This window comes from Artemia sp. Qi Xiang Cuo, chromosome 2, assembly GCF_049724085.1.
Source record: "Artemia sp. Qi Xiang Cuo chromosome 2, ASM4972408v1, whole genome shotgun sequence".
NCBI classification, from domain to species: Eukaryota; Metazoa; Arthropoda; class Branchiopoda; order Anostraca; family Artemiidae; genus Artemia; species Artemia sp. Qi Xiang Cuo.
Window position 1 is genome coordinate 60,774,641 of NC_142795.1, and position 14,045 is coordinate 60,788,685.

Here is a 14,045-nt window from a genome sequence, read left to right on the forward strand (position 1 = left end):
TTAATTAAAGTATTCCTTCACCCTTTTCAAAATCACATTCATAATTTATGACAATTTATCTCTAACTTCGGAGCAAAAATAATTCAAAACTCATTTACCGTACTATCAGGACCTGAGGCCTTATTATAATTGATCCTTTTCGTACTGTCTCTAACTCCTCTTTCCAAAAAAAAAATCTTCCTTTACTACCAAATTGCCCAAGGATGTCGGCTTCTCTTCTAAATTACTTCCTACAACAGTATTTCCAAAAACTACCGCGATTTGATATATTCCATCTTTCTTTAACTTTTTTCCCATTATTAGTTGAAGCCCAGTTCCTATCTTTGACTGGGACAAGTTTTCTCTTAATTTCCAAAAATACCAATACACTATTTTCCACTGATCAAATCTGGATCGAGGATATCTTCCAAATCCTCGGCAATTTTATCCATGAGAGCCATTTCCTACCTCTTTAGATGCTACTTCAAGGCCTCCTCTACTTCCCCTACCTTTCTCTCATTTTTATATGATCTATAACTGAAAAAATTCTTTAACAAACCCCTTTTCTTTTCTACCAAGCTTAAAGCGTTTTCACTAATATTTTTAGCTGCGTTTCTAATTTTCGAAAGTTTCTCTCAAATTCTCATTCTGTAGTTTATCAACATCTCAACTTCCCGGAAGGTAGTTACCCTCGTTAAATCTCAGCTTTAGATTAGCCCTAGACACTACTAGAAGATGGTCTTTACTTTTAACATCAATAACGGCGTTCCTATACACCCTAGTATCTTGTACCGATCCTGCACCGGTCTTCAATTTAAAATAAAATAATCAGTAAGGTTTGCCGTGTTACCATTAGCAGATAAGACTTCAGTCTCAGGCATATAAAACTAATAAAGAGCATCAAATTATAATTGAATCGTATTTTGACCCCCTCTCCCTACCCTCCCCCTTCAAGAGTCAGAGCCTGTGGTAGAGTTCCAACACAGAATGTGTCCGGTTATTTTACCTTTTAGTACCTTAAGGTGCAAACATCATTTTCCCCATTTACAGAATGTCCTTTTAAGTACTACTGAGCGTTACCTATCTTATCCATGTGTTTTTCTTTTTTTTTTTTGGGGGGGGGGAGATTTGCAAGAAGCATGTGCGTCAATTATTATTAATATTTTCACTTATTAACGGCACGAAAAACGCAAGCTAGAAAAACAGGAAAGATAAAAGAGCTCAAGCACATATGATTGTCAAATATGAAGAAAAACTTACCATAAATTAGATGGCGTGCCTTCTTTTCTTAAGTTGCTTGAAGATGACAGTGGAGAACGCAAATCAGAGGTACTTTGATTTATCGAAGGGACCCGCCTTAACCCTCGATTGGGCTGTATTATGCTATCCTAAAATGATGGTTTGAACTGGATTTAAAAATAAACAACTGAGACACAACCTCACTAGGAAGTTTCAGAGTTAAATAAGAAATAAAAGGGTAAATATCACCATAAAGGCATTATGAAAAAAGAGAATTCAGGAGAAACTCGAGGAAATTAAGATGAACACATGGAATTCAACAAACTGTTCAATATACAGGGGCTGTCAACCTTTAGTGGTTGCTCCAATATAATTCTTCTTACTTTTAGTAATTGGCGACAACACATAACAAATCACATGAGGTTATACGACGGGTAGCTGAAGCCAATACTTCTCCGGGATATTTTTATAATCAGTGTCCAGTTCGTTTCAAATCACCACGAGAGAGCATAATCTGTTTTGTCTCACAGCTGCGGAATTGATCCGAAACTTTCAGGTTTCTTTTTTTTTGGGGGGGGGGGTGGATTAAGGAGAATTAAAGCTTTTTGCTTGAGGGAAAGGGGTGAAAATTTTTCGGATCCTACTAAGAGAGCAGACCTATGGTTCTTTTTCTTTTTTATTTCTTTTACTATCAGACAGTCTCCCTGACGTGTAGGAAATAGAATAAATAAAATAACAAGGCTAAAAATGTACGACCAGTTTCGAAAGCTACCAAGCCATTTATGTGTTTAGTATTTTGTTGAAGAATTTCGAGCTCTTGGACAGCCATACGAATAATCTTAATGAAATGTAGATCCCAATTGTTTATATAACTCTTGATGGATGGTTCCAATCTTGATAGATGTTACTTATTTGGATTCAATATCAAAGTAGCATATTTTCAGCAACATGCATTCTCTATTAGTTACTAAATTTTGAGTTTTGCCATTAATTAGACGCATGGCACTATTCGCTAGAATTTTCTGAAAATTCTACTGTAAACAAAGATGTATGCATAAAAACATAAATTGGTAATTAATAATCAAAATCAATTACGTAGTTCTTTGTCAATTTTCTCTATTTTCTCCTTTAATGAATTAATTGGGTTCTAGCAGCTTTAGTCCGCTAAATTCTGTTTAATTGTTAGTGAATGTTTGCATTATCTTCAAACGGTTTACGCCCAGGTCTCTCCTAACACCATTCGATTTGACCTTCGGGCTCTACGACACCTCTATACTACTTTTTTTCTTCCTCTAGTATTTTAGGTGAGTGAATTTTGTAATCTCTTTAAGAGAAATGGTCGACAAGGTTTGAGGATTAATAATTTCAAATACGCCTAGTTTCTTCTGTACCTTTCTCAAAAAGTCCGTAATCTATATCTAATCAGCCCTTTTTCTATCAATGATGCGCAATTTTGAGAGTTCCGTGTTTTTTCGAAGAGCCCATAATCTATATCTAATCAGCATTGTTTCTAATAATGATGCGCAATTTGAAGTTCCGTATTTTTTCGAAGAGCCCGTAATCTATATCTATTCAGCACTTTTTCTAATAATGATGCACAATTTTAAGAGTTCGCATTTTTTCAAATAGCCCGCAATCTATATCCAATCAGCACTTTTTCTAATAATGATGCACAATTTGAAGGACTCCGTATTTTTGAAGAGCCCGTAATCTATATCTATTCAGGACTTTTTCTATTAATGATGGGCAATTTTAAGAGTTCCGTATTTTTTTTAAGAGCCCGTAATCTATATCTAATCGGCATTGTTTCTAATAATGATGCGCAATTTGAGGAGTATCGTATTTTTTTGAAGAGCCCGTAATCTATATCTAATCAGCACTTTTTCTAATAATGATGCGCAATTTGAAGTGTTCCGTATTTTTTGAAGAGCCCGTAATCTATATCTATTTAAGACTTTTTCTATTAATGATGCGCAATTTTAAGAGTTCCGGATTTTTTTGAAGAGCCCGTAATCTATATCTAATCAGCATTGTTTCTAATAATGATGCGCAATTTGAAGTTCCGTATTTTTTCGAAGAGCCCGTAATCTATATCTAATCAGCACTTTTTCTAATAATGATGCGCAATTTGAAGAGTTCCGTATTTTTTAAGAGCCCATAATCTATATCTAATCAGCACTTTTTCTATTAATGATGCGCAATTTTAAGTTCGTATTTTTTCAAATAGCCCGCAATCTATATCTAATCAGCACTTTTCTAAAAATGATGCGCAATTTTAAGAGTTCGTATTTTTTCAAATAGCCCGCAATCTATATCTAATCAGAACTTTTTCTAATAATGATGCGCAATTTGAAGAGTTTTGTATTTTTTTAAGAGCCCGTAATCTGTATTTAATCAGCACTTTTTCTATTAATGATGCGCAATTTTAAGAGTCGTATTTTTTCAAATAGCCCGCAATCTATATCTAATCAGCACTTTTTCTAATAATGATGCGCAATTTGAAGAGTTCCGTATTTTTTCGAAGAGCCCGTAACCTATATCTAATTAACACTTTTTCTATTAATGACGCGCAATTTGAAGATTTCCGTATTTTTTAAAATAGCCCACCATCTATATCACATGAGCACTTTTTCTATTAATGACGCGCAATTTTAAGAGTTCCGTATAATTTCGAAGAGCCCGTAATCTATATCTAGTCAGCGCTTTTTCTAGTAATGATACGGAATTGGAATTAGTTTGCCACTTAGAAAAGATTATTTGAAAAACATCAGAAACATTAAAACATGTGACTCATTTGTCCCCCTTAGTCTCCTACTTAATCCCTTACTTACTGTGCATAGTGTAATTTTATTTTCCTTATTCCTTTATTTTTTTTTTGACTCTAGGACTTTTAGCGTTAGCATTGTAGTGTTGCATGTTAGGTTTCATTTTTTACTTCATCTTTATCTTACTTCATTCTTTCGTGTTTTCTTCAAGTGGGCAATTCCTGATTATCTCTCCTCTCCAACACAGGAGAGCAGACATACTCAAGAATTCATATTGATTTTCTGGATTTTACAAACAATTTTTTTCTTTTTTTTTTAGGTCCGACATCATAAAGTCCATTTAAAAAAAAAGCTTCTTCCACAAGAAAAGTGGATAAAACGAATAATAATAATAATAAAAACGATACACATCAACTTAGACGACAGTTATGATATCAAAAGATCCATTTTTCAACTAATTTCAAACTTTGATTTCAATCTACGATATTAAAAGTCTATTTTCCAACAACTTTTCCAAGAAGAAAAATGTATTACACACATTAAAAAAAGGAAAGAAAAAAGAGACGCACTTCAACTTAGACCCTTTTTAATAGTTACTATACCTTAGTTTTAACAGTTTTCACAGTAGGAACACGAAATATGTTTTCCTGGTCTGTCTTTTTAAACAAATTTGAAGATGGTCGCACCGGGAAAGGAATGGCCTTCTTAGAATTCAGTAATGATACTACACTGTTGTCAACATCCTGATTTGAACCAGCAGGACCATCATTTGACACACTTATTGTAATTGTTTCATTCAAAGGGTTCGGGTCGCCATTTAAATCCTCTATTGGCGGAGTCAAATTGACTACATCTACAAGATAAGAAACAGTTATCTCGAAAATACGAATCGATGAATTTGAAGCCTGTAAGAAGATATGACAAGTCCTATATTGCAATATTGAAAAATAGTACGCTGTCCGGAGACCTGATTTCCATTGAATAATCTATGAATGAAAGTAAACTAGTTGTATAGCTCTTTTTTACACATGTATTAACTTACATTCGAGTAATTCAACCGTCTGAAGCTTACTTCCTCTGTTTCTTATTAGAGACAGAAACCCTTGGGAATTCCCGTATTTTAGTGTTATCTTTCTCCATAAAATGTAGAGGTGTATTTTGCCACATCGCTATAATATATTCACATAGGATTAAACTTCTCCTTTTTTAAGTCTTCCTCATCAGTGTCCTTATATTGAACAGTATATAGGCAATGGCGTCTACAGACGACGCTGTCAAAATGATCCAATCAAGAGGGGCAGCTTACAGTGTCCAATATACCCATTTTCTGCAGACCTTTTCTAGCAGATGACCTTTTTAGTCATTCAGTAGAGTTTATGATAGCAATGAAACTAAGAATCATTAAACAGTCGCCCATTCGAAATTAAAAAACTTCGTGACTAACATTTGTCCATTGATATTAAAAGAACTAGTGTTCGCAAGCTTTTATCTAGCGGTACTATGCAGACAAAATACGCTAAAATTTTGGGGTCTTTGTACACCTGACTTGAATTAAGTCCTGTCCAACCTTGACGGCTGTCTTTCACCTCTTTATTCATAATGCTGTGAATGTATCTTCTGTATGCCTCGTTGTTATCTGCTACTCGAAGAACCTCAAAGAGGTAGTGTAGCACGAAGTTAGCCTTCAACCTCTTTTGGGAACGACCAAAAGGGTGAAGACCATTAATTTGACCTTCCAAGATGGTTTTCTAGAGACAAGAATGACTCATCCCTTGGCGATGTACGGTGACCGGGCTAACGACGTTGCCGTAGCTTCTTCCTGCTGGCGTTTTAAGCATTGTAAACCATCAGGTATTTCAGCCATATCGTTGGTGTCGTCAGCGCATAATGGCTGGTGTTCAATTTCAATGAATGGCTGGTACAGATTGCGGCCAGCACCCAAAAATGTTTCTGAAATCTGGTGCACTCTGAAAATTTAGTCAACGGCCAATTTTTGTACAATTAAAAAATTTAGTAAGTCCAGTGGTAGTCTATAAAGTATAGAAAGAAAATAAGAAACACTAATCATCAAAGGTAAAACAAAATGAAAAAAAAAGTTTGGATTCATTCTTCTGTAGATGTTATTGACCAACAAAATTAACAATGAAATTAAAAAGGGTAACCCAAGGTACTCTTAGTAATAAAGAAATTATTTTGACAGACATTAATCACGACGCAGCAGTATTTGACGATATTCTTTCGAGAGCCTAACACTTGTTTTTTTTTCGATATTTTAATCTATCGGATGCCAAATCTGAAGGTTTTTAGCGTCAAATCACTTAATTGACTCTTAAACTTACAAAATAACAACAATTTTTCTTAGAGATAAAGGTCAAAACCAAATTACAAAAAAGAACATCCTAACTCAGCCAAAAACTAATTTTAGAAAGGCAAGTGAACATAACTCTACTGAAACATAGTTATGTGAACTTCTCTAAGCTCACACATATAAGCAAACATTGACAAATTCTTGACACATCTTTTATATAATATACGATTTATATTATCATATGATATACTAAAATTATAGAATAAACATTAAAAGATAAAATTTAACATTTAACATTAAAACAGAACTTTCAATACTTGATAGTCAAGCGCGACTACAACATTCGGAAAATAATACTTGTCACACACAACCACACAAAAAAAAAATAAAAAAATTCAGAACCCCATAGACTGACGTAAAGTAATTTTGACAGATGATACATACTCGCTAATTCTAAGAAATGGTTGATAATCAAACAACGTTTTATTTCTTTTAAACTTAAATGTTTGTTTCTTTTACAGTTTTTTTATTTTCATCATACATTTTTGCCTATTATTTGCGGCATATCTGGCATACAAATCCAAAGATCTATGTCAAATAGGGAGTTGTTTTACTGTCATCATACTAATAATAGGAGATCTCTGTTTTAAAAAGAACAAACATCCAAAAGAGGACACGAGTCTCACCTTTTTCCTCACCCGACTTCATAATAACTTTCGTCTCGTCATCCCTGGACTCCATGCTAAAGGTTGCGTTCGCCAAATCTGAAATTGGAATACCTCAGTAATTTATAAAAAGGGAGAAATTGAAAACTTATCGCTTTTGCGTTTACTACATGCTGTACAAAGCGGAGATTGAAGAACTGTAGTAGCATAACTCCAAAAGCAGAAGCCTCTAGGTTTTTTTCCCAGAAATAACATGTCAAATTCCCCTTTCTCTCACAGAAGAAAACCCGTCAAAATCCATGAAAATCTAGTCATTCGTGCCAGAAGTCCTACATTTTGAAGTAACGCCCATCCCCAGAAAAGAAAAGTATCTAAAACAAATTAAAAAAAATTCCGACAACCACCATGCCTCACGTTAATAAGTTAAGGTCACAGAGATATTGAATATATTAATATGAATAAAAATATATATTAAAATAAATTCTTATTATAAGTAAGATTATTATATATAAGATATAAATAAATGATATTATACGATAGTATAAATAATAGAGTATATAAGTAAAATTATTAATGTAATTATATACATATATATATATATATATATATATATATATATATATATATATATATATATATATATATATATATATATATATATATATATATATATATATATATATATATATATATATATATATATATATATATATATATATATATATATATATATATATATATATATATATATATATATATATATATATATATATATATATATATATAGGTTTGTTACTTGAGCTAATCCCTTGTATATTTTGCAATACTTTATTTTTGAATATGGGTTCATTTTTTAAAATAATCCGGGTTGCAGTGGTAGCTAGCAATCCGGGTTGAAGCGGTAGCTAGCAACCTAGTAAGAGACGATCACATCCAATACTAAGGAATATAATAACCCATAACTTTTAAAAATATAGTCAGATCAAAACAAGAAGTACACTATTAGAACCGCCTTGGCCGAAAACCTATATACGAAACTTACCGCCCCTTGGCTTGAACAACAAGGGAAATATATTGGGTTGAAAATCAATAAAAGTGGCTGCTATCATGATATTTTGCATATATGGCATCTTTTTCTTTCTCTTTTTCTTTTCCTCTTCAGATAGTTTGGCACTAGAACATCGTAGAGAGTTGTTTAATGGCTCATTTTAAAGAAAATTGATGGTGTAAAAACCTTTTGTAATTAATTTTTATTTAATATAATCAATTTTGTACAAAAACTGTATTTTTCTATAACACTGTAGTAGCTTTATAACATCGGGAATTTGTCACCTCTACGTGGTTTTGTAATTAAAAAGTTACATAAAGGATCGACACAGTTCATTATAAATGGGGACTATGCAAATTTCGTCAGGCATAGCTGAAAGCTAGTAGAGAACAAAGGACGGCATATAGTAACTAAAAGTTAAGATAATAAACCATCTTTTGAATCTGGGTTGCAGCGGTAGCTAGCGATTTCTCCGATGGTGAGGCGAACACCATTGAGGGGATTCTGGTTCTTTAAAATTTCTACAAACTTGTTTCCATAGTAGCATTGCAATATTGAAAGTACTTGAAATAATAATTACAATTCCGAATCGGTTATAAATTCCTTTTTTTCTCGAATATATTTTAAACTTTTGGTTACTATGAACTGTTTTACCGTTTGGGCCTCATTAGGGGGCTCAAAATTTAATTTCCTCCAAAAACAATTATTAAATTACGAAAGATGATAAAAAAAAGCATCATGTTATGTATTCACTTTCATCCTAGTTAAACTATGTATATTAGCCATTAAAATTTACTGATTAAAGTAAATTAATAAGGTTATAGAAGAATTAACCTTGCGATGACGATTTGGATAAAGCTGCGTATCCTGATCGACGTTGGCAAGTTCAATCCCACTTGTCGCAAGGGAAAAACTGGGCATCTTTATACTTAATCATAAGTAGCACACAAATCAAAATTGCAACAAGAATAATTATATAATTTCTCAGCCATAACAAAGTTCTTCGTCCACATTCTTCGATCCGAAAACATGAGAATAATTTTCAAAAAATTTTTATAGCTCCTATAAAGACAGCAAAGTTCTGTGGATTGAATATTTTTTCGAAAACATGTCTGCAGTAACTTTTTGCAATACTGTGTTAATGCCAGGAAACTGCTGAGAAAATTTAATAAGAGCCCCTAGCAAAAATTGCTGTCGAAGAACGGGAAAGGTCCATATATAATTTAGAAGTAAAACATTTTGCAAATTTTTTTGGTTTCCAGTCTCTCTTTGTAGTTCCTGCAGCTCATTGTCCACTTAGCACAAAACAAATGAGCCAAGACCTATTTAATGTTAACCCAAGACTAATTGTAGCCCTCACATTACAGCAATTAAAATGGCAAGATAAATTCCAAATGCGCACAAAAATACGAGTTTTGCCATCATTTGCTGCAGACTGGCTTGCGTCGGTGTGCTCTTCGTCAACATTCTCAGAAATTTGTACACTAGTTACTTCACCAAGAGTGTTTATATCCTGTTCAATAACATATTGTGCTCATACAAAAACACGAGTTTCCCCTTCTTTTGCTGCAGACTTGCTTGCGTCGTTGCGCTGTTCGTTAAAATTCTCAGAATTTTGTACAATATATTTCACTAAGAATGTTTATGTCCTGTTGAACATTATTTTGCGTTCCTGCCATATCTTCTGTTTCTTTACAAAAAAAATTTAATTTCATAAAAATTTTTTTTGTATATTTTAATCCATATAGTTTGGAAAACAACATCCAGATGTTTAATTTTCATGTGATTCAACAGCATTTTGCTAAATTTGTTTTTTGTTTGCCAGAAAGAAGATAACAATTTGTCAAAGAAAAGATTATTTCTACCACCAATCAAAATAAAAAAAATTACTATGGGTTAGAGTCGTTCTTTACCATAAAATAGCTACAACTGCCATTTACTATGGGCAACAGTTCTACATCGATCTTTTATTCAAATAAGAAAAAAACCACAGGCTTTTTCCTGTTTGTAAAACCTGTACAGCAAAATATTAAATATTTGAAACTCATTTGATGTCATTACGGTTGCAGCTGTAGATAACTTTTAAGATCAATTCTAAAAGTAGAATTATTGTTGCTAAGATACTTGCTGGCTGGCTGGAATAATCAGGCAGCTAAGTCCAACATATGCAATAGTTTGTTCTTCTAATGATCGTCTTTTAATATAATGATCGCCTCTTACTAGGTTGATAGCTACCGCTGGAACCCGGATTATTACAAATTTACTGTGAAATTACAAACAGAAAAAAGCCTATTGCTTTTTCTTAGTTGGAATAGTAGGAGACGATCCTAAGTATGGCACTATGCCCCAAACGAGCAACTTTTCAGAAGAGGCTTGTATTATCTTAATTTTTAGTTACTATGTGCCGAGTTTTGTTCTCCAGCTGTGTGATAAAACTTCCATAGTCTTCATTTATAATACACCACATCGATCCTTTATATAAAATTTCTTGATGTTATAATAAGAAAAGCTACTAGTGTTATTGAAAATGCAGTTTTTCGTAAAGAATTTATATATTAAAAAAATATCTTTGTTTAATTACAAAAACTTTTCAATCCCATCAATTTCCTTTAAAATGAGCTATTAAACAGCTCTCTATGATGTTCCAATGTCAAACTATCTGAAGTGGAAAAGAAAGAAGAGAGAAAGAAAAAAAGATGCCGTATAGGCAGAATATTGTGGTTTCAACCACTTTTCTTGATTTTCAAGCCAATGTATTTCACTTGTTGTTCAAGCCAAGGGACGGTAAGTTTTCTATATAGGGGTTTCGGTCAAGGCGGTTTTGACAGTGTACTTCTTGTTTTGATCTGACTATTTTTAGATCAAGCTATTATCTAAGGAACCCGAGCCATGCTCCCAAAAGCATGGCTTGGATTCCTTAAATTTGTTTCTTGGCCATTTAAACAGGTTTGACAAAAATATAAAATTTACACCAGAGCTGGAAAAAACAAAAAAGGCTGCCCTTTTTAGACATTTTATTAATAAAAAGCGATAATGGTTTACTTTTTTGAATTTATAGAAAACCAACTCATAATGACAGGTATTTAATTTTCGACCATCTCCAACTCATAATGACAGGTATTTAATTTTCGTTCATCTCACCCAATTACAGTAAAAAAGGGAACAGTCATATCATTGGTTGATAATTTTTAAAATTTGTTCCCCGGAGTAATTTAATAGCGAATTATCGTATTTGAGGGATATTTTATTTTCCAAAGGGTATCTTGTAAAATTTGTAAATAAAAATTAATTAAGGTTTTGAGGAATAAATATCAGCATATGTATATTAAATTGACAATGCACATTTTTTTTTAGTAAATTCGTTTTATTTTTTTTTTTAGTAAAGTACAAATTATATTCTGGCTTTTAGAAAGCATAGGGGTTTAGAAACATACTCATATTAATTTCTGCTCGTTTTGAGTTTGACCCTGTTATTTATTTCAATTTCTGTTCGTTTTGGGTTTAACTTATTTATTGATACTGATTTATGGTAATTTTATGCTTGGTAGATTATTTGATTCTATTTTTATTCATTTTTGGTTTAATGAAGTTCTTTACTTTTTGGAAAAACTTATTTTGTGGAAAAAGGTTTTTCTTAATTATCTACAATAAATTACCGATTCAAACTCAATATAGCAACAATTAGTATGAGTAGGGCTGACGAACCCCACACCTCCTCAAGACCAGAACATAATTTGCACTTTACTGAAAACAAAATACATTTTAAGTATTTTCACTTTTTTGACTGTAACAAATAAAGAAGTATTAAGACTATAAGGAATGGATATCAGAATATGTATATCAAACTGATAATAAACGGTTATTTGTTGTTTTTTCTTAAAGTAAAGTGGCAAATTATTTTCTTGTCTGAAGAAGACATGGGTGTTGTCAGCCAAACTCCTTTTAATTTTTGCTCGTTTTGATTTTGACTAGGCTATTTATTGTAATTTCTGTTAGTTTGGATGGGTTTCATTTATTTGTTAATGGTAATTTTTGGTAGTTTTACACTTAGAAGATAAGAAAAACAAACTCGTAGAATTTGACAACGCTTTCGTCCGTAAAAACTTAAACAATTTAGAATTTGTTGGTTGCCAAAGCCAAAATTCCCGCTACAGCCAAAAATTGCAGAAGTTCAGATGGAAGTCTTTTCACCAGAAATGAATTTGCATTTTTTTCCCCTAAGTTTTTAAGATACTTCTGGTGTGTAAATTCCTCTTTTTTCCGTTCCTTAGCATTGTTCGCAAAGGGTAAAGAGCAGCAGAGCAGCGTAAAGAGCAAGGACTTGTGGAAGGGGCAACTCCTTTAATATACGTAATAGTTTCTGTTCGTTTTAAGTTTTGATGTTACTCCTTACTTTCAGATGAAAAAACTTATTTTTTAAAATTTAATTTCTGATCTCTTTTAAATAATACCGGGAAATCCGATGGCTCTCTCTCCATGAAAAAATTATACGCCACTCACTCAAGTTTACGATGTTTAAAATTCGAGAACAAACCGGTTTCTTCGTTAGTTTCTTCATCACTTTAGAAAAATTGGATTATATATTCACACATTAGGGGGGGGGGGGGGGGGTAAAGTATAGCTGATCTGCATGCAAAATGTGTTAGGTACAATTATTCTGTATATTATTGAGTAAGAATTGTATTCTGACTTCAAACTGTCCAAATAATTTACTTCTGTCACTTGTCTTGTCTCGCGCTAAGCTGAAAGAAACTAACAAAGTTGAGTGACTGACGTATAATACGTAAGTACCAATATTCCTTCTCCCTACGTAAAATATAAAAAATTCCGGGGGGGGAGGGTGATCACCGGTGGGGTAAACGCATACATATATATATATATATATATATATATATATATATATATATATATATATATATATATATATATATATATATATATATATATATATAGGTTTTTGCAAATGAGGTCATGCACTATGTTAGTACATAATACAAGCATTTCTTATGAAATCATATAACCATTTTCTTATATCATGTCATGCATAGCATAAAGAAGATTGTTGAGTTTCCAACGCATCAATTATTTATATAATACAACGTTTGTTGGAAGGTCGAAAAAACAGAAATTTGCTGTTGCAATTATTATAAATGATGATTCTTTGGAACCAACATCTGAACTATCAAAGCTGATAAGATGTGAAAATCGACAACCTGGACCATCAATTGCGACAACACCGATACGGGTAGCTAAACCAAAGACCATTGCTAATTTGTCTGAAGTAGTTTAAAAAAACGCATAAAAAATAGAAATTAAGAGCAAAGACACGCGCGGTTAGAGGATATGCAAAAACGGCAATTAGAAAGAGTCAAAAATGAAAATGAAGAGCAAAGATATACGCGGTTAGAAGACATGCGACACCGAGCTAGTGAGCGAGTCAAAAATGAAAAAGAAGTGCAGACAAACGCGGTTAGAAGAAAAGCAGCAGCGTTTCAAAACGAAAATGAAGAGCAGACACATGCGGTTAGAAGACATATGACAACGAAAATGTGAGTGAGTCAAAAATGAAAATAAAGGGCAAAGACACGAGGTTAGAAGAAAAACAGCGCCGTGTCAAAATTGAAAATGAAGAGCAAAAACACACACGGTTAGAAAATTGAAAATGATAGTGATGATGATTGGGTTATGTATTCTGACTTGGATAAGGTCATTAATGCCTACCAACCTTTGTAAAAAAAAAAAAAAAAAAAGGTTCGGCGATATGTCTTTCATAACGACAAAAGACAAGCCGAGGCGAAAGAAGAAGTTTGTCCCACCCAGTTCAGGAACAATTAAAAGAAACACAGGTGGTCATCAAAGCCTACCATACCTTTGAAAATCAAAAACCTGCACTAGATAAATCCTTTGAAGAAAAAGAAGTTTTTGTCCCACCACCTGAACTATTAAAGAAACAAAGGTTCGGCAATATGTCTTTCATAATGCCGAAAGACAACCCAAGGCAAAAGAAGAAGTTTTGCCCCCCCTCCCCCACCTGAATAATT

The 14,045-nt window shown here is 32.8% G+C and overlaps 1 protein-coding gene across 1 annotated transcript in view; it reads right to left on the minus strand.

Moving 5' to 3' along the window:
• LOC148955464 (uncharacterized) overlaps positions 1-14,045 on the minus strand; it is a 39,656-nt gene that overhangs the window by 6,290 nt on the left and 19,321 nt on the right. Inside the window, exons 8-10 of the mRNA XM_089107399.1 lie at positions 6,978-7,055; positions 4,586-4,836; positions 1,240-1,367 (exon numbers count right to left, since the gene is read on the minus strand). Coding sequence (XP_088963525.1) covers positions 1,240-1,367; positions 4,586-4,836; positions 6,978-7,055 — 457 coding nt within the window. The remainder of the gene's footprint in view (positions 1-1,239; positions 1,368-4,585; positions 4,837-6,977; positions 7,056-14,045) is intronic.